This window comes from Dipodomys ordii, unplaced genomic scaffold, assembly GCF_000151885.1.
Source record: "Dipodomys ordii isolate 6190 unplaced genomic scaffold, Dord_2.0 Scaffold21, whole genome shotgun sequence".
NCBI lineage: Eukaryota > Metazoa > Chordata > Mammalia > Rodentia > Heteromyidae > Dipodomys > Dipodomys ordii.
The window spans coordinates 593,760-613,400 of record NW_012267237.1 but is presented as its reverse complement, the minus strand read 5'-3'; the positions used below and the strand labels follow the sequence as shown (position 1 = coordinate 613,400).

The following is a 19,641-nucleotide window of genomic DNA, read 5'->3' as shown; positions in this document are numbered from 1 at the left end:
ACACCCGGACGCGCTTCGAATCTGCCGCGCGCGGCTCGCCAACCTCTGACCCGGAAGCGCTCGGCGGCAGCAGAGCCACTTCCGGCGGCGCAGGCCGGGCCTCAGGCGGCCGCGCTGCCGCCAATCCGCCGCGGCCATGGGCAAGAAGCACAAAAAGCACAAGGCCGAGTGGCGCTCGTCCTACGAAGGTGCGTCGCTCGGGCCGGCGAGAGCGGGGACGCCGAGGCCGGGCTGAGGGGACGGGGAGGGGACCGAGAGGCCGGGCTGAGGGGACGGGGAGGGGACCGAGAGGCCGGGCTGAGGGGACGGGGAGGGGACCGAGAGGCCGGGCTGAGGGGACGGGGAGAGGACCGAGAGGCCGGGCTGAGGGGACGGGGAGGGGACCGAGAGGCCGGGCTGAGGGGACGGGGAGGGGACCGAGAGGCCGGGCTGAGGGGACGCCGAGGCCGGGCTGAGGGGACGGGGAGAGGGGACGCCGAGGCCGGGCTGAGGGGACGGGGAGGGGACGCCGAGGCCGGGCTGAGGGGACGGGGAGAGGGGACGCCGAGGCCGGGCTGAGGGGACGGGGAGAGGGGATGCCGAGGCCGGGCTGAGGGGACAGGGTTTCCGGGAGAGAGGACACTGAGGCCATGCCCAGGGGTCCTGGGAGAGGTCCCTGGGAGTGGAGGGTGGCACCTGACTGGGGAGATGGAAGGAAGCTGGGGACCAGCTCACAGGGCTACGTTCCTTGGGTCCCGTCATGCCTGCCCTGCCTGGGTCCTGTCTTCCTGCCATCAGTTCAGGAGGACTTGCAGTTGGAGCCAAAGGAAGGGCGCTCAGGAGGAGTGATGGGGTCCTGGGAGGGAGAACCCAGGAACAGCCTTGGTACCCAGGTGAGGAGGATGTATTTGGAAGGAAGGGGACAGAAGTAGGACCTGACACTCCATGTCCCATCTTTTCAAGCTTCAGGGGCTCCCTGTGGAGCATCTTGGTAAGGCCCGTCCCCCACTCTTGGATCTGGGTTTCTCCCCTATGGTGGTCATAGGGGACAGGCAATTCAAGTAGTTTGCTCAAGTCCAGGCTGACCCCAGGATTTGTGTGTAGATTATGCAGACACACCACTGGAGAAGCCTCTGAAGCTGGTACTAAAGGTGGGCGGAAGCGAAGTGACTGAGCTCTCAGGATCTGGCCATGACTCCAGCTACTATGACGACAGGTCAGACCATGAGCGAGAAAGACACAGAGAAAAGAAGAAGAAAAAGAAGAAGAAGTCTGAGAAGGAAAAGCACCTCGATGATGAGGAAAGGAGGAAGCGGAAGGTAAGGACTGTTGTAGCCAGTGAGCCCTCAGACCATGACCGTGAACCTTCGGAAAGCTGGGGCCAGTTGTATAATTCTGGTATCTTCAGACATCCCTTCTTAGCTGACCCTTGTGGTGGGTCTTGATTAATTCCCTGGGAAAAGGCTTCCCTTTGGACAAGACAGAAGTATGCAGCTCATGCAGCATTGGCCTATGTGAGCCCACCACCTTTTGGCCTCTGACCCTCACAGGAAGAGAAGAGGCGGAAGCGAGAGAAGGAACACTGCGACTCAGAAGGAGAGGCTGATGCCTTTGACCCAGGAAAGAAGGTGGAAGTGGAGCCACCCCCAGATCGGCCCGTGAGAGCATGCCGGACACAGCCAGGCAAGGCTCTGCCCCTTAAATATCCCAGTCAGTGCATTGTCTGACTTGTGGTGGTACCACAGTCTTGTCCTTGAGGACTGACATTTTCTCAAGACCTGTGGTAGTGTCCTCTGGACTTGAAGTTTCTGCCTTACCTAAAGTAGGGGTTACCCAGTTACAGAGATTTTTTTTAACTCGTGAAGAATGGTTTAAACGCTCTTCAAGACCTCAAAAAAGCAAAACTGCACATGCTAGAGAGATCAATGATACAAGGCCTGCATCATCTAAACTATTTTCCTAGCTTCAGTTTGCTAATTTTTGGTCTAAAATTTAGGAGTATTTGCCTATTCCAAGTAGAACACCCTGAGGTCAGTGGTCATGTAGTAACCAGAGGCAAGTACACTGGTAGAAACACAGATAGTTCTCTTGGGAAGAAGGGACTGCCAGGTTCACCTGGGAGGCCTGGAATCACCTAAAGTGACCCACCCACTGCAGGCTGCAGTAAATGAGGCTGGAAGTCTTCAGTATATTTTCATCCTGGGCAGTGTCTGCCAGGAATGGCATTTCAGCTGGAAATTTTGCCTTTTGGATTTGCTGGCCCCAGTTTCTGCATGGGATTCTATTCCTGGGGCTTTGCACTTGGGTAAGTGTGTCTCCTTATGACTTGCAGCATCCTCTGGTTTGCAGATGACAGGGAAACTGAGGTAACTGAGTATTGAGACTTTGAACTTCAGAAAAGAGGACAAAGAGAAATCAGTGCTGGAATTAGTTATTCAAGCCATCAGGAACCACATAATAGAGAGTTCCAGAATCCCCATGCCCTTTGAGTCTCTATGGCCATTTTTCTTTTCAGGATTTTTTCCCTTGATGAAAACCATCTTCCATTTTCAAAGGTCAGCTAATGGTATTACTGTATGTTGCGGTCCTTAGGAGGTGGGGCTATGCCCTGCCTGGAGTAGCTCACTGCTGCGGTGTAGCTCACTGCTGCGGTGTAACTCCCTGGACTTTCTCAGGGCCTGTGGTAGTATCCCCTGGACTTGAAGTTTCTGCCTCACCTAAAGCAGGGGTAAACCAGTTACAGAGATTTTCTTTAACTCATGAAGAGTGGTTTAAACGCTCTTCAATACCTCAAAAAAGGAGCAAAACTGCACATGCTAGAGAGACCAATTATACAAGGCCTGCATCATCTAGACTATTTTCCTAGCTTCAGTTTGCCAATTTTTAGTCTAAAATTTGGAGTTATTTGCCTATTCCAAGTAGAACACCCTGAGGTCAGTGGCCATGTAGTAACCAGAGGTTGCTGCTGTGGAGAGCCATGATAGTTACTGGGCATGTTGTTGGTTATATCAGGGCAGACAGTGAACAGGAGTCTGCAAGCCAGCATCATTGCTCATTGGTTGGCCTTATCTACATATTATGTTCTGTACACCCAGCACAGCCCCAGTGACCTCAGGAGTTAATTTGGGGTGATCAATTGGGAAGGCCCTGAAGGCCAACTGTAGGCCAGAGATGCAGTTGACAAACAGCCTTATAAGTCCCTCCTGCTTGCACGTGTTCATCCCTGGTTTGCAGAGGAGGAGTCTGGTAAAAAAAAAAAATAACCAAGAAATCCAGGACCAGCTCTGTCATATCTTTGTTTCCTCCTATCTTGTCTAAAACATGTTGGGAGCTGAAAGCAGCTTGGTGGGCAGTAGCCTTATGTGGCCAGCTTCTGGAGTCTTTGAGATATGCTGAGCTGATAGGAGCCAAAGACAATTGTCACTTAAGCTTTAAAGGCCGTGAGCTCCAAACATGACATTGAAGCTTTCAGAGGAAGAGAACCAGTCTTTGCATTTGACGTTATGTTCTTGGCTTTTCTTTTTAACTGGCAGCTGAAAATGAGAGCACACCCATGCAGCAGCTCCTGCAGCACTTCCTGCGCCAGCTCCAGAGGTAATTCAACCCCATCTTCCTCTAGGAGTCTGAACTTCATATCCTACCACCTCCAGAAATCTCAACCCCACGTTTCCTCCACCTGTCGTTATGCCCACATCCTTCAGAAGTCTAAGCCGCATGTCCTCCACCTGTACACACATCCACTTGTAGAAGTCTGAACCCCCGTGTCTTCCACCTGTGCACACATCCACCTCTAGAAGTCTGAACTCCAAGTATCCCCCAACTTACATCACAGACACCCACCTCTGTAGACATTCCCAAACTGCAAGTAAAAGACAGCACTTATGCCAGAGTGCAGCTGGACCAGGATTTCTACTGGACTTGCATTTCAGGGATGGAGCTGGGGCACTGGTTGTAGCATATTTTTTATTGTATTCAAAATTCCTATCACAACTTTAAAATGCATTAAAATTACATTTTTTTTGTGATACTGAGGATTGAACTCAAGCCCTCAGGCTTGCTAAGTAATACTCTGACACTTGGAGCTACACTCCCAATTACTTTCTTTTTCTTTTGTATTTGTGATAGAATCTAACTTTGGGGCTGGCTTCAAATCAAGACCCTCCTGCCTAACTACCTGAGATAAAAGTGTACACTACCATGTTTGTCTTATATTTTACTTTTGTAAGGTAGAGAAGGGGGGAAGATGGGGAATACTGGAGCTTAAATTCAGGGCCTAGATGCTTAGCTTTTTCTTTCAAGGTGGTGTTTTACCACTTGGGCCACAGCTCCACTTCCAACTTTTTATCAGCCAGTTGAAGATAAAAGTCTCACAGACTTTTCTACTTGGTCAGGCTTTGAACTATTATCCTCACATCTCAGTCTCCTGAGTAGCTAAAGATTACAAGTATGGGTCACCCAGTGCCCAACTATTTTTTATTTTTAAGAAGCAAATTTAGAACTGTGCACAGTAGTTTATACATATAACTTTAGCTACTTAGGAGGCAGAGAGAAGGAAAATCAAGGTCAAAGGCCAGCCCTGGCAAAAAGTTAATGAGATTCTATCACAATAACTGGGTACAGTACTGGCACTTCAGACTCCAGCTACAGCTGGAGGGTGAAGATAGGACAGTTGTAGTTTAAGGATCATCCTGGGCAAAAAGACTAGACCCTAAATGAACAATTAATGAGAGAAAGGAATGGGGACATGACTCAAATGGTGGAATGCCCACCTAGCAAGTACAAGGGTCTGAGTTCAGACCCTGAGTACTGCCACACACCAAAAAAAAGCAAATTTAAAAGTTGATTAGTTATATCAAATTTTGACTGTAAAGAGTTTTGTATGATTTAGGAATCTAGATTTTAGAATCTTTCCACTTCAGAGATGCTTCTGCTTTCAGAAAAGATCCTCATGGATTTTTTGCATTTCCTGTCACCGATGCAATTGCTCCTGGGTATTCAATGATAATAAAACACCCAATGGACTTTGGCACAATGAAAGACAAGATTGCAGCTAATGAATACAAGTCAGTGACAGAATTTAAGGTAACTCAGTTTTATTTTTCCAAAATAATTGTTGCAAATCCATTGGTGTGGGCGTGGGTGGTAAACACTTTGCTCACTTGGGGTTGTTTCCAGTTGAAAACATTCTTGGAAGATGATTTTGTGTTTAGGCAATGGTTCACAAAACAATGTAAGATAGATTGGTTGTCCTGATTTATCATAGTATTTTGTAGTCTAGAAGCTAGACTACATCCTTTGTGCTATTATAAATGTACAAATATGGTTTGTTTGGTTAGTTTTTTTTTTTAATGTACCAGTTTTGGAGCTTGGACTCGAGGCCTTTTGCAGTCTTGCTTGGCTTTTTCAGCTAAAAGTTGGAGTTCTACCACTTAAGTCATACCTCTAGTTCCAGCTTTTTTCAGGTTAATTGGACCTAAGAATCTCTTGGATTTATTTGCCTGGGCTGGCTTTGAACGGTGATCCTCAGATCTCAGCCTCTCAAGTAGGATTACAGACATGAGCTACTGTTATCCAGCTTGTTTCTTTCCCTTTTTGAAGTGTCTGTGCGGGCATAGACAGAACTTCTTCCAGGCAATGATATGTCCTGGCTTGAGAATAGATATCAAAGAATGTCTATGATTTTCCTAATGTTTAGCTGAGTCTTGGTGTTTAATATTGTTACCTCTCTTGAGTATTTTGCACTCTGCTTTTTTGTTCTGGCTGGATGAGTTAGGAACAGGGGAGAAGATGAAGTAATGCTTGCTAACATTGGCATTAGTGTATAGAAAGGGGCATCAGGCTGCTTTCTCCAGGCTGAGTGACTGGTAAAGCTTAACTTTTCTATTCTTACTCACTGATTCAAAACCACAGTATATCAAAGGAGAGAGGCACTTTTTAGGATGGACTAGTAAGGCCATAATTTAGTTTTCTAATTCACACCCCAATCCTTTCTGGTCCAAGCTGTGGACCCCCTTGTGAGCCTTCTCCAAGCAATGGAGTTATGAGGTAAACAGCATCCACACCACTACATACATAACTAGAGAGGGACAAGCTTCCTAGGCTTGGCCCAGCCCAGGGTGCTGGCCCAGTGCTGGTGGATGCGTACTGCAGCCTGCTGTCAACAGCGGGGCTGACTTCAGTCACACAGAGCTCATCTAGGGGAGCATGTGCTGAGGAATTGGGTAGGATATTACAACATTAACTTTCTAAATAATTTCCTTTTGTGACAAATTCTTCCGTAAGGCCGTCTTTATTTGAGGGAGATTATTTTTCTAATTCACAAAGACAACTATTTATAAACAGAATTTTCAGTTTCTTTTCTGTGAAAAAGAGACCACTTTGTGCCTACCTTTACTTAAAGGAACTAGACAAGTTGCATTAGACATTTATCTTAGTTCCTTCCAAAGAGAGAGAGGGGACTGGAAGAAAGAAGGAAGCACAGAATGTATTCATTTCTCCTAATAAATGTATTACACTCAAAAGAAAGAGACTGACCAGCTCTCACTGGAAAACTTTTCATGTAAGTAAAGACCTATGAAAACCTCTCTGAGTTCTTAAAAATTACTTTGTTCAAAGGTAGCAAGTTTAATTGTTTTTTACTCAAAATTCAGCCCTTCCCTTTTGGCCCATTTTGACAAGAACTGAGACCCTGTTGTGTATATGTCTCCTCAAGGCTTGATGGATTCTCTGTTTCTCCTTCTCAGGCAGATTTCAAACTGATGTGCGATAATGCAATGACCTACAATAGACCAGACACTGTGTACTACAAGTTAGCCAAGAAGATCCTACATGCGGGCTTTAAGATGATGAGCAAAGTAAGGAAACCACTAACAGTGAGCCAGAGAACCAGAGCTCTGTTCTAACTTTCTGTGACTCTTAGGCTCACAGAGAACGACATGCTCCATCCATCTGCCACGCTGACCCTGGTGCTGACCCCTGCTGTAGGCCACCCTCTCCTCCAGGCATCAACCCTCCTGCTGCGGGGTGCAGTGTAGCTGGATGTCTCCTGTAGGGTTGGTGGATGGTCATGATCTGGGTCAGTCTTGCTGGATCACAGCCAGCAGCTTTATGGGTTTGCTTTGTGTGGTGGCCTCGCTGAGCTTTGGCGGCACATACTTATCCTCCTTGGCTTTCCAGATTGCTGCTATGAGCCAGGCTGCATGTGTCTCCTGCAGATCAGGGCCACTTGCTGTGCTCCTCTGCCCCCATCACACCCCTCCACCAGCTCTGGGCTATACCTCTGAGGGTACTGAGCACCCTCAGCCACTCCCGCTGCAGTGCCTGGTAGTGGTTAGGCCAGGTGAGGCTGTGGCCATCTCATGCCATCCATCGTCACGGTGCTGTGGCTGTGAGGGAGAGGTAAACTCCTGCTGCTCTGTCCTTTCTGATTCTAGGAGCGGCTATTAGCTTTGAAGCGCAGCATGTCGTTTATGCAGGACATGGATTTTTCTCAGCAGGCCGCTCTCTTGGGCAGTGAAGACACAGCAGTTGAGGAGACTGTCCCCGAGGTTGTCCCAGTGCAAGTAGAGACTGCCAAGAAATCCAAAAAGCCGAGTAGAGAAGTCATCAGGTAAGGCTCCATGGCAGCCACCAGGAGGACAGCGTGCACTGAGGGGGCAGAGGAGGCCAGTTCTCACTGCCAAGGAGCCTGGTGTCACTGGGCCGAAGGCCTTTCCAAACCTACAGTGAGAGAGGGAAGTGGCTGTCCTTTCTGGCCCACTCTGAGGTGAGGGTTGCATAGGTGATGTCAGCACTGTTATCATAGGTATCTGCAGACTCCAGATACCACAGGAAAGTTCCTGCCATCTCCTTTCACTGTCCCTAGAAGCTTGTGTACTGATGGATCTGGGGCACAAGAGCATCAAGACAACCCTCTGGCCATTAGCTGGTCTTTGTTGTGTATAAGTGCCGTTTGCTAGTGTTTGTTAACCCCTTCCTCAGTGCACAGCATCTGTGAGAGCATCTGATCTTCGCTGTATGTAAGTGCCGTTTGCTAGTGTTTGTTAACCCCTTCCTCAGTGCACAGCATCTGTGAGAGCATATGATCTTCGCTGTATGTAAGTGCCGTTTGCTAGTGTTTGTTAGCCTCCCCACCCCCTCTCAATGCAGAGCATCTGTGAGAGCCTTCTTGCCCCCCTCCAGCTCTTCTCTGTCCAGGGTACAGGAAGTTTGTGGCCCATTTGGCACCCACACTCAGGAGACACAATGCCTGAGTTGGCCTTTTCAGCACTAGAGGGAAGAGCAGCCCAGAGATCAGCATTAAGAATGTGTGGACACTTCTGAACAGCTCCCCATTCTTCAGGCCATAACTGGTAGAAGCCTTCAGGAGCCCCTACTCCTTTTTATAGGTAACAGCCCAGGGCTTCCTGTCTACCCTTTGTTTCATAGAGACCAGTTATTGAGACAGAAGTGAAGTCCCTTCAGTAGCTGAGGGTTTTTTTATTTGTTTTATTCATTGCTGGTACTGGAACTTGAATATAGGACTTTGTATTCTTGCTTAGCTTTTATGCTCAAGATTGCTGTTCTGCCACTTGAGAATACCATGTACCACATACCTCTGCTTCTAGCTTTTTGCTGGTTAATTGAAAAGAAGTCTCATGCACTTTTCTGTACAGCCTGAGCTTGAACCCATGATCCTCAGATCTCAGCCTCCTGAGTAGCTAGGATTACAGGTGTGAGCTACCAGTACCTATATTTTTTTCTTAAATCATTTCTTCTATTGTATTTAACTTTTTGTTGTTGTTAGTATCTGAACTGCACAGAGTTTCAGGAGTTGATTTGAAAGCTCTTTGATGAAATCCTGGTCAGTTACATAACTCCACTTTCCCAAGGTTGTGTGGCTGCTCTGACTGTTTTGAGCTATTGGTGGGCTCACTCTGTCACTCACAGAAGGAGTGATAGGGTGCCATGTAGAAGATGGAAGAGGATTCTGTTTACTCTCCATACGTCACTTTAGCAGTAAACAAGACAGCTGAGTCCAGGTCGTGCCTTATGGCCTGGGGTTGCATGAAGTTGAGAGAGAGGAGAATGCGTTTCTTCATGAAGTTCCACAAATGCCACTGAACTTCATGTTGTCCCTCTGGTCTCTCAGTCCTCCACCTGGAGGACAGAGTCTGTCCATTGAGTCTTGCTGGGCAATAGTCTGGGTGCTGGACAATGGTCCACTTGGTTTGTGGAGTTGAGAGTTTTTAGGATAGAGTGGCAAAGAGTTGCAGTGTTGTGTGTATTTGTGTGTGTGTGTGTGTGTGTGTGTGTGTGTGTGTGTGTGTGTCCATCCCAAATATCCAAATATGAGAGGCCCCCAGCATCAGAAGCAGTAGTTAGTTAAGGGTCGTGCAGATGGTCTGCCCTCCCCTGAAGAGCCTTGACAACAACTCACAATAGCATGTTCCTGTCCTGGCTTCTCAGCATACTGTAATAGAGCAGAGCATCCTCCCAGCAGGCTCTGCTCCTGTTCCAGCATCCCTGTGCCAGTAGACCCATGCCCAGAGAGGGTCTAGAGAGAAGCTGGCACCATGGAGGGTGGCAACTCCTCCAGGGGAGCCCAGGCCACCCGCTGATCTAGCCAGTCTTTTGTGCTTCTTCTCCTGGCAGTGTAGAGGACCATTCTCCAACTGGCCCACAACCTGGCTGCTGGCCTTAACTGTAGCTCTCAGTCTAATACCTTTCATATCTGTAAGCCGTGGCATTTCCTTCTTTATTTTTGTTGCTGTTCCTAAGATAACAGTGTTTAACTGAGACATACAAAGCACAGGTCTGCTTGGCTTGTGCTTTTCACTATGATGACAGCATTTTATCTTGCTGTGGTTAGAATGTGAAAGGGAAGTTAAGCTTTACCCCTCACTGCCCAGCCGGCCTCTGTGAGGGGCACCTCAGCAGAGGCTAGGTTAGGTTCTGACTAAACGGGGCAGGCTGTGCTTGTAGTGATGTTTGATATACCTGCTTGCAGCTGCATGTTCGAGCCTGAAGGGAATGCCTGCAGCTTGACAGACAGCACTGCAGAGGAGCACGTGCTGGCCCTCGTGGAGCACGCCGCCGATGAGGCTCGCGACAGGATCAGCCGCTCCCTCCCTGGCAGCAAGGTAGTGCACGTGGTTCTGCCACTAAGGAGAGCCCCAGCCCCAAACTCCAGTGTGTCCTCACAGCCAGACACAGGTCTTCATCGTGCCACCCTTTATGCTAGAGTAGTCCAGGCCAAAGTTGCTCTACTAAAGTAGGCGAGGGTGTGGCTTAATGGTAGAGTTGCTTGCCTAGCATTAGTGAGTTTCAGGTTCTAGCACCACAGAAACAGCTACAAAACTTGAAGGTTCATTTTGCCTATTTTTTTTTCCTCCTCTTTTTGGTAGTGGTACTATGATTTGAACTCACTTCTGCTTGCTAGGTTGTTGATCTACCACTTGAAATATGTTGCTTCTTTCGTTTCTTTGTTTTTTTTCCCCAGCCCTTTTTTTACTTTTTTTTTCTAGGTAGATTTTCATCTCATGTTTTTGCTGGGCTGACCTTAGATCTTCCTGCCTACCCCTCCCCATTCCCTGCCTCCTTCATCCCTGGGGTGACAGGTGCATATTACCACACCTTGCTTGTTGAGATGAGATCTCAAACCTTGACTTGATTCTCTTGCTTGCCACCTCCTTAGTGGCTGGAATTAAAGGTGTGAACCACTGTGTCTGGCTGCCTTTCTTTTTTGAATATGCCTACTAGAAGTCTGAGTCATCTGCCCACATGGCAGTTCTGCTCCTGGACAGTGCTGAGGACCTTTCTCCAGCTGGCCCACAACCTGGCTGCTGGCCTTAACTGTAGCCCTCAGTCTGTTTAATACCTTTCATGTCTGTAAGCCGTGGAGTTTTCTTCTTTTTTTCCTTTTCCTGGACTCAGCTCTTTTTCCAGTGAACTCTGGCTCCTTTAATGAAGAACCTTGTTTAGAAACAGACCTCCCACTCTCAGTGAATCTGAAGCACTCTCAGGTAGAACCAGTTACACATGTGTCTGCACACCAAGTATTCTTGGGGCTTCTGGGCAGAAACCTTTAGCCGCACTCATGTTACCAGGAAGTACACATGTGTGTGTACTCGTACTTGTACTCCTGTGGCTTCTAGAAAGAAAACTTTGTCCACATTCATGTTTGCATTTGCTGAAAACCCTGCCCTCTACCAACCCTCTGTCCCATTCACCTGCATCCAACTCCACAAGCCCACTTCTCTGTTGTGCCAGATTTCCCCTCCCCCCTTCCTACACCCTACCCACCTCTTCCTCCTGTGCTCAGGTGTCATCTGTCCCCTGTATAGCTATGTCCCCTACCCCACAACACAGTACATGTCAGCACATTAGTGTCTTGTCTGCCTGAGTCTTCTGATAGCTTTTGACAGAACAAGTTGTTGGGTGGTAAGTGTTGAGTACAACTAATTTCTATGTGCTTGAGATGGAGGCTGTAAATCATCAGATGCTGGTACAATGCTTGCTTTCCCTCATTTTGTACAAACATAAACTTTTAATTACATCTAGGTCAGAGTGTTTGCTTGAAAAGTACCCTCTTTCGAAAGGGTCGCAAGGAACTTGAGACTTCTTTTTTTAATAGGTATAAATAGGTGTTTTCACTTGCAAGCTGGTCAGTCCTTGACTCCAGAGGACACATGAGAGAGAATCTCTGCTGTTTGTTCCTGGAAGAATTGTGGCCTTGGGGCCTTTGGATTTACCCAAGCTAAAGCCTTCTCTCTGGTTAACACATCATTTGTGCTCCAGTAGAAGGCCACAGTTCCCTTGTGGAACAATACTCAGATGTTACCTGCTTGCAGATGGGCTACCTGAAGAAGCTGGCAGATGGGAGCCTGCTCTACAGCGTGGTGAATGCAGCTGAGCCAGATGCCGATGGTGAGTGCCCTGCAGGGCTTGTCTGTCTGCTGCCGCATAGTCCTCTGAGCTCTGTGCATGTAACAAAGGGCACGTGTTTTGTGTACACAGGACAGCGACACTGCTGCCCAGCTTCCTGTTCCTGCACATGTCCATGTGCAGAGTAAGCCAGTAGGTGTTGTCAAGAGTAGGTGGCAGCCAGGCCTGTCAGGTTCTTGGAGTGGCATCAGCCACCTGAGTTGTGTTTACATCACTTTACCAGCAGCCAGAGTGCTAGCTTGGGCGCTTTGAAGCTCAGTTGTTAAAGAAGGAAGATTCGCCAGTATTTCTGGAAGGTCTGGTGGAGGTGTGAATAATGTGGAGATATCCCGTCCTAGTGTGAGTGATGTGAGGACATCTCCTCCTAGTGTGAGTGCACATGGAGACATCTCCTCCTAGTGTGAGTGCACATGGGGCCATCTCCTCCTAGTGTGAGTGCACATGGAGACATCTAGTGTGAGTGCACATGGGGCCATCTCCTCCTAGTGTGAGTGCACATGGGGCTGTCCCCTCCTAGTGTGAGTGCACATGGAGACATCTCCTAGTGTGAGTGCACATGGGGCCATGTCCTCCTAGTGTGAGTGCACATGGGGCCATCTCCTCCTAGTGTGAGTGCACATGGGGCTGTCCCCTCCTAGTGTGAGTGCACATTGGGCCATCACCTCCTATTGTGAGCACACTCAGACCTCATGCTAGTCCCTTCCACAGCTTCCATGTCTGGTGTCCTCCTTTGTGCCCTCTGTGCAGTTCTTCCTATCAGCTCCCTCCATTGGTCTCTGTTCTAGTGTTGTTCCTCTACTCAGCAGGGGTGTTTCATTTTCTCAGTGTGTGCTGAGATGTGTGTGCATAAATTCTGACTGTCGGAATGGCCGTGTTCTCCATGAGAGATGAGACAAGGTGATCGACACTTAGGAGTTTGATGTTCTAGTCAGAAGTGAGAATGAACTGTTCTGATCCTTGAGTATTGTTTGCATGGTAGTCTGGTACAGTTGATGGGCCATCAGCTGAGTGAGTGGAGGGGCCACTTTTTTGTTATAATAACATGGAAAGGGAGATTTCGTGGAGGTGCTGAGTGAGCAAAATGCTAAAAGTATTTCTGGTGCCATGGTCAACAGACATGAATTTTAATTTCATTCGCTGTATTGTCTGGGGTAGTTGTAAGATGGAACTGAAACGTAGTCAGTCTCATACATTTATTTTTAGGTGGTCACTGTAGAGTTAGGTCTCTCCCCATCCACCCTTTCAGTCCATTGTGCTGTAGTGGGGTTAGGTCCCACCTGCTCACATCACCCTACATCTTCCCACAGAGGAAGAGACACACCCTGTGGATCTGAGCTCACTCTCCAGTAAGCTGCTCCCAGGCTTCACCACGCTGGGCTTCAAAGATGAAAGAAGAAATAAAGGTGAGTGTGGTAACCAGAGAGGGAGCCCATGGGAACTGAAAAGCAGCCAAGACTCTGCTGATAATGCAGTGGTGAAACAGCTCCTTCCTGTAGGATTTTCTTCACATAGCTTTATTGCTGTTTCTACATTTATATTTTAAAACTAAGACCAGTTAAAAATAATAGGTAGCCAGGCGCCAGTGGCTCACACCTGTCATCCTAGCTACTCAGGAGGCTGAGATCTGAGGATCGCAGTCAAAGCCAGCCCAGGCAGGAAAGTCCGAGAATCTTATCTCCAGTAAGTCACCAGAAAACTGGAAGTGGCACTTTGGCTCAAGTGGTAGAACGTTTGCCTTGAGCTGAAGAGCTGAGGGGACAGCGCTCCAGCCCAGAGTTCAAGCCCATGACCAACAACCAAAAAAGTAATAGGTAAAGTCACACTTGGTAACAACTGTGCTGACTGAGCTTCCTGAGGCTCTCCTCAGGGCAAGACTGGCCACCTTGCCCTGGTGGGAGCCTGCAGGTGGTTGCTGAGGAGGAGCTGCAGTGTCAAGCTGCAGACCTATCATGTTCCATCCACTTGGAGCGTGTGTCCTGGGTGCTCGGCATGTATGTTGTACACACGTCATCCTAAGGCTTTTCTACATACAATGTTTTAATATGTATATGCATATTGTAAAGCTTGCTTTGATGTGGGGTTTTTTTTTGTGTGTGCATGTACATGATAAATCTTGCTTTGATGTGGGTGCTTTTTGCATGAGGCTTAGTTTGTGCATATTATGTGTGTATATCATGAGGAGGGTTAGTTTGGTGTGTACATGTTTGTATGTCTGTACCTGCATATATGTGTGTATTTTAAGACTGGATAGCAGGCTGGTGCTCCTTTATGAGTTTGCCTTAGGGAGAACTGCTGTCTTCCTTACTTTTCAGGACATATAGCCGTTTCTGCTCAGTATGCTTCTATAACTTTTAGTAATTTTTTGAGGTACAAACTGTTTTACAATCCCAATGAACACATTTATTTTCATCTTTTGGATTTTTCCTTGTGTTTTCTGTTTGAAGCCTTTTTTCAGAAACATCCTTCCTTAAGGTCAGGATATATTTATGTCTGCTCTCATTTCTACTTTTTTCTATTGCTTTCTATGACTCCTGCCTACACTGAGCCCTCAGAGGGTCAACTTGGAGTCTGCACTGACTGCTTCATGGAGAGTGCTTCTGCTTCTCACCCTTGTTTCAGCTTTGCCACAAACCGTCTTTCTTGTGCTGGATAGCTGGGTGTTCCCTCCAGACTTTACCACAAACACCAGCTCCTTGCACTGGATAGCTGGATGTTCCCTCCACACTTTGGCTTATGGGTATCATCTTTCTGGAATGTGTTTTTCTGCCGCTCTGCTAAAATCCTCTCTGTTTGGCTTCCTTTTAAATCAAGTCTTCCACAATGCACAGTTCACCCATACCCTTGCTTTCCCAGCCTCTCGTTCACTGCAGTTGATAACTTTTCACTTTGCTTTTGAGTCCTTGTCTTTGTCCTCTGATGTACTTCTAAATGGAAGCCATTCTGTCCCAAGGGGACATTTGTATTGCTACCTAGAGGGAGAGGATAAACCATAGCACCTCATGGGGAAAGGCCAAGGATGCTGCTTCAGAGTACAGAACACAACTGGCAACAGAACTCACAGTCCATGATGGCATTACTGAAGAAGTGGAAAAGTCCACCTGTTTCTCTGCCCAGCCACCTCCATGGTCACCAAGTCTGGTGTTCTTCCCCTGCCCAGCCTCTTCCTGTGGCCACTGAGCCTGGTGCTCTTTCTGCCTAGACAGACTGTGACTCGTTGTTGTATCCCCTGGGTCAAGAGCAGACCCTACCTATGTAGGTTCAACTCCTCATGGCTTTTGCCAGAGAGGATCCCATGAACTCATCCTATTGTTAATCCAGGAGGCATGTCCCTTACAGCATGAATGAGCAGCCCTTACTCTGCAGCCCTGGTCCACAGAGTGAATGGGTTCTACTGGTCACCCAGTTTCCACTGCTGCACTTAGCTCAGCAGTGGAAACTTGCTGGAACAGAGGAGGGCCAGGGACCACAGTGGGAACTCAGCGAGGAAGGAAAGGAGGGCCAGGGAACCACCTAAAGGAGACACCGCTTGGTTGTATGGATCTGACATCCTCCTGGTTCTCTCACAGTCACCTTCCTCTCCAGTGCCAGCACTGCACTTTCTATGCAGAACAACTCCGTGTTTGGTGACTTGAAATCAGATGAGATGGAGCTGCTGTACTCGGCCTATGGAGACGAGACAGGAGTGCAATGTGCGCTGAGGTAAGGCAGGTGCACAGCAGTGTCCAGGAGCCCTTGCTTGGTGTGTGGTGTGAACTGTTTCCTAGTGAATAGTTCAGGGCCCTGCAATAGATAGTGCTGGCAGCAGGGGCAGAAGTGTAGTAGGAATTCCCACATTATTTCCAGCTGTCCATTCTGGTTGGCTGCAAGCCAGTCTTAAAATTGAGGTAATTCAGGCTAGCTTGGACTTCATTTATGATGATCCAGGACATAGTGTACTAAAAATTATGTGTTTAGCTACTGAGGAGGTAGAGATCAGGAAGATTATAGTTTGAGGCCAACTTGGGCAAAACGTTTGTAAGATTGTCAACCAATAGCTGGATGTATTCTGCTCAGTCTCCCAGCGATATTGGAGCCTGAGCTTGGGAGGATGGCTGTTCAAGAACAGCCTGGACAGAAGGTTTGCAAGGTATTATGATGCCAACAGAATAAACCAACAATGTGGAGGGAGGTGTAAAATGGAACCGTGGTCCTGGTACAGTCCTCAACAAAAAGTGAATAAAAATAACCAGTGTGAAAAGAAGACTGAAGGCAGGACTCAGCAATAGAGTGCTTGCCCAGCAAGCATGAACTGAGTTCAAGCCCAGGTGCTCTCAAAACAACACCTAACAGGTTCTAACCCCCCAGCTGCTCAGGAGATTGAGATCTGAGGTTTGAAGCCAGATTGGGGAAAAAAATATCTTGAGACTCGGGGCTGGGAAGGTGGCTCAGTGGTAGAGGGCTTGCCTTGCATGCTCGAGGCCCTGGGTTCGATTCCTCAGCACCACATAAGCAAAAAGAAAAAAGCCGGAAGTGGCGCTGTGGCTTAAGTGGTAGAGTGCTAGCCTTGAGCTGAAGAGCTGAGGGACAGTGCCCAGGCCCAGAGTTCAGGCCCCACGACCGGACCCAAAAAAAAAAAAATCTTGAGACTCATATCTCCAGTAAACCAGCTAAAAGCCTGAAGTGTAGGTGGCCCAAGTGGAAATGTGCCATCCTTAGTTGAAAAAGCCAAGCAAGAGCATAAGACCTAAATTTAAGCCCTAGTATTACCATAAAAAGAAGAGAGAATGTGTGCTTTTACATGTTTAGTCCAATTGTGTATGCTCACTAAGTTTTATTTCACACTGAGAAATGTTTCTCAGTGGCTTGTTCATCAGCTGGAACCCCTGTGAAAAGGCTCCATAGGCAAGATTTGGCCAACAGACCTCCCTGCTGGAGGCCTGGAGGCTGCATGTCTCTAGGACCTGGTTTGGCATTCTTCTCCCCTGTCCTTATGTGGTGTTCCTCTGTGTGCCGTCTGTCCTGACCGCCACTGTGGGGGCAACAGGCCAGATCAGGGGTCAGCCTAGTGACTGAAAAGACTTATCTCAAATACACTCCCATTCGGAGGCGCTGGGTCAGGACTGATAGACTGTGTAGGGTGGTGGAAAATTCAGCTTGTAACAGAGACTAAAATAATCCTTAGCCAGAAATGTAGTGATACATTTCCATAGAACTTTTTTGTTTGTAGTTTTTGTTTTCCGGGGTCATCTTTGTATAATTCTAGTAATTTTTATGGCTAAAGTATAAATTCATTTTAAAGATAAGTATAAAGTATGAGCACATAGAGTCTAACTTCATTTTCAAAGGTAGAGTACAAAATTTATTTAGCCTTTTATCAAATAAATGAATGTCAGATTTGGGGTGTGTGTATAAAAAAGAAGTAGAATGGAGGAATTTCTTTTGGAGAGAAGTGAGGGCTGGGGGACCAGCATTCAGGGCCCAGACTGGCCCAGCCGGCCGCAGTCCCCAAGCTTCATTTGTGCTCAGCTCAGCTCCTTCAGGACCCCAGGGGCAAGTTGTCCCCAGATCATCTACATCCCATTGCATTCCCCATGTGGGTGCTCCCAGAACCCAAGATCTACACGGCACTGCCTGACAGCTACAGGAAGCAACACAAAGCTGGTGGTCCAGGCGAGGGTCGACTGATGGGCACTTGGACCTTTGCCTTCCTCTGGTCAGTGTTCCCAATAATGGCTTCCCTTGTCCACTGGCTTCATGACCAGCCCAGCCCTCCTTGTTCCTCTGTGATGTTCTATGTCTGAAAGCCCATGGGAGGCTATGCTTGGTGCTTTTGTCCTGGCGTTGTAGATGTTTGTTCCCTACCTAGATAAGATTTTACTTAATTGTTCTTAAGCTAATGTATTCATAGGATTTGAAAACCAAGGTGGTACCAAAAAGTGTGTACAAAATCTCTTTCCCTTCCCTCTGTCCTACCCACCACTGTATACTTCCAGGCTGCAGTACTTTTAAATTGAAGCTGGTGTATTTGAACATCTGTCTTACAGAAGTGAGATAGCATGAGTTATACTCTAATGGATTGGGTACCGGTGAATGTATACCATCCCTGCCTTCAGTGGCTCATGCCTATCATTCTAACTACTCAGGAGGCTGAGATCTGAGGATCACAGTTCAAAGCCAGCCCAGGCAAGAAAGTCTGTGAAACTCTCCAATAAACCACCAGAAAACTGGAAGTGGCTCTGTAGCTCAAGTGGTAGAGCGCTAGCCTTGAGCTGAAGGGCTGAGGGACAGCGTCCAGGCCCAGAGTTCAAGCCCCACAACTGACAAAAAAAAAAAAGAAAGAAAGAAAGACTACTTCCCTGGATCTTTTAAAGAAATTTTGGCCATTCCACTTTGGAAATCTCTGTTCTTCAAAAGTACCCTTTCTGGGTAATCCCTAGAGGAAGTCAGGAACTCAATCACTGGAAGGCAACAAAACTTCAAAATTAGAGGCCCGTTCTCTCACATAATCCTCTTCTAGCCTGCAGGAATTTGTGAAGGATGCTGGAAGCTACAGCAAGAAAATGGTGGATGACCTCCTTGATCAGATCACAGGTGGAGATCATTCAAGGATGCTCTTCCAACTAAAGCAGGTGGGTTGTGTATACCATGTGTCTTTGTGCACAGGCTCTGGGCCCCATTTTTGGTGTTGCTTCCTGTGCAAACTAGTGCAGCTGGGCTTCTAGAATGGGTTGTATTTAGGTGACCAGCTTATAACAGCTGCTTATCTTCCAAAGAGCTTGCCATGTTTTCATCAGCAGTCATAAATAAAAATCCCTTCCATCTGCCATGATTTTACTTTGTCTTGAGGACTTTCTTTTGGTATTTCTCACCACACAGATTTGCAGACAGTAAGCTCTTAGCTTTGCATGATGTGAGGGTGAAAAGCATGTATACATGGAGTGGTCCCAGCATTTGCCCCCTGGGACTTTGGTGTGCTAGACACTTGATGTCATTTCAGATGTTACAAATGCTCTACTCTCTTTTATTGTTTGTCTTGCATTTTTTGTGTAGATAATTTATGTTGCTATGGCTTCAACTTCAGATTCATCAGAACCATTTTCTTGCCTTTTATAAACCCTGTTGTTAATTACAGCCTGGGACATTTTCATTTAAAATACTAGTCTTTCATCTCTAAAATTCCATTTGGTCCTTTTTAGATCTATTCTCTCACATTGTATTTGTGTTTTGGTAAATAACCTGAGCACATACGTAACATTGAAGGCTTTATTCAGTGACTCCAGCATCTCTCTGACATTATGGAACTATCTCTGTTGATGGCTCATTGCCTGCCGCTGATCTGTGGTATGTTCAGAAGTTCTGGATTTATTTCATAGGGAATCTAGCCTTGATGGTCTAGGAGACAACCACCAGCCATGTGTGGCCACTTAGAAATGTGAATGTGGCTAGCCTGAGTTTAGATGTGACCAAAGTGTAAACTGGAATTTAGAATTTTGGAAACAAATACAAAACAGGAAATATACATTTTTTACATGAGTTATATGTTAGAATTAAAATGTACTCAACATGGGTAATTAGGAAGTGAATATAATTAAAATATATACACTAATAATATTTAATAATAATTAAAATATATACACTAATAAATAAACCATTAGTCTGTAAAATAAAAGATAAAACTTAAAAACTTGGAGATAAAAAATTCACAATATATTGGGTAAATTTGTTACAAATAATTGCAAATTAAGAGAATTTTAGACT

General features: G+C 47.0%; 1 protein-coding gene across 3 annotated transcripts in view; it reads left to right on the top strand.

The window, feature by feature from the left end:
* The first annotated feature begins 83 nt into the window (after window positions 1-83).
* Brd9 (bromodomain containing 9) overlaps window positions 84-19,641 on the top strand; it is a 30,340-nt gene continuing 10,782 nt past the window's right edge. For 2 of the 3 annotated variants that reach the window (XR_001174966.1, XM_013013872.1), the window contains exons 1-12: window positions 94-188; window positions 1,084-1,298; window positions 1,530-1,662; window positions 3,513-3,573; window positions 4,917-5,061; window positions 6,723-6,833; window positions 7,413-7,588; window positions 9,968-10,100; window positions 11,811-11,886; window positions 13,212-13,307; window positions 15,471-15,603; window positions 18,401-18,512. Coding sequence is in view for 2 of the 3 variants with exons in the window: in XM_013013872.1 (XP_012869326.1) it covers window positions 137-188; window positions 1,084-1,298; window positions 1,530-1,662; window positions 3,513-3,573; window positions 4,917-5,061; window positions 6,723-6,833; window positions 7,413-7,588; window positions 9,968-10,100; window positions 11,811-11,886; window positions 13,212-13,307; window positions 15,471-15,603; window positions 18,401-18,512 (1,443 nt within the window). In the remaining variant the exon portion in view is untranslated. Of the gene's footprint in view, window positions 189-1,083; window positions 1,299-1,529; window positions 1,663-3,512; window positions 3,574-4,916; window positions 5,062-6,722; window positions 6,834-7,412; window positions 7,589-9,967; window positions 10,101-11,810; window positions 11,887-13,211; window positions 13,308-15,470; window positions 15,604-18,400; window positions 18,513-19,641 lie in introns of all 3 variants that reach the window. The other variant, XM_013013873.1, reaches the window with a different exon arrangement.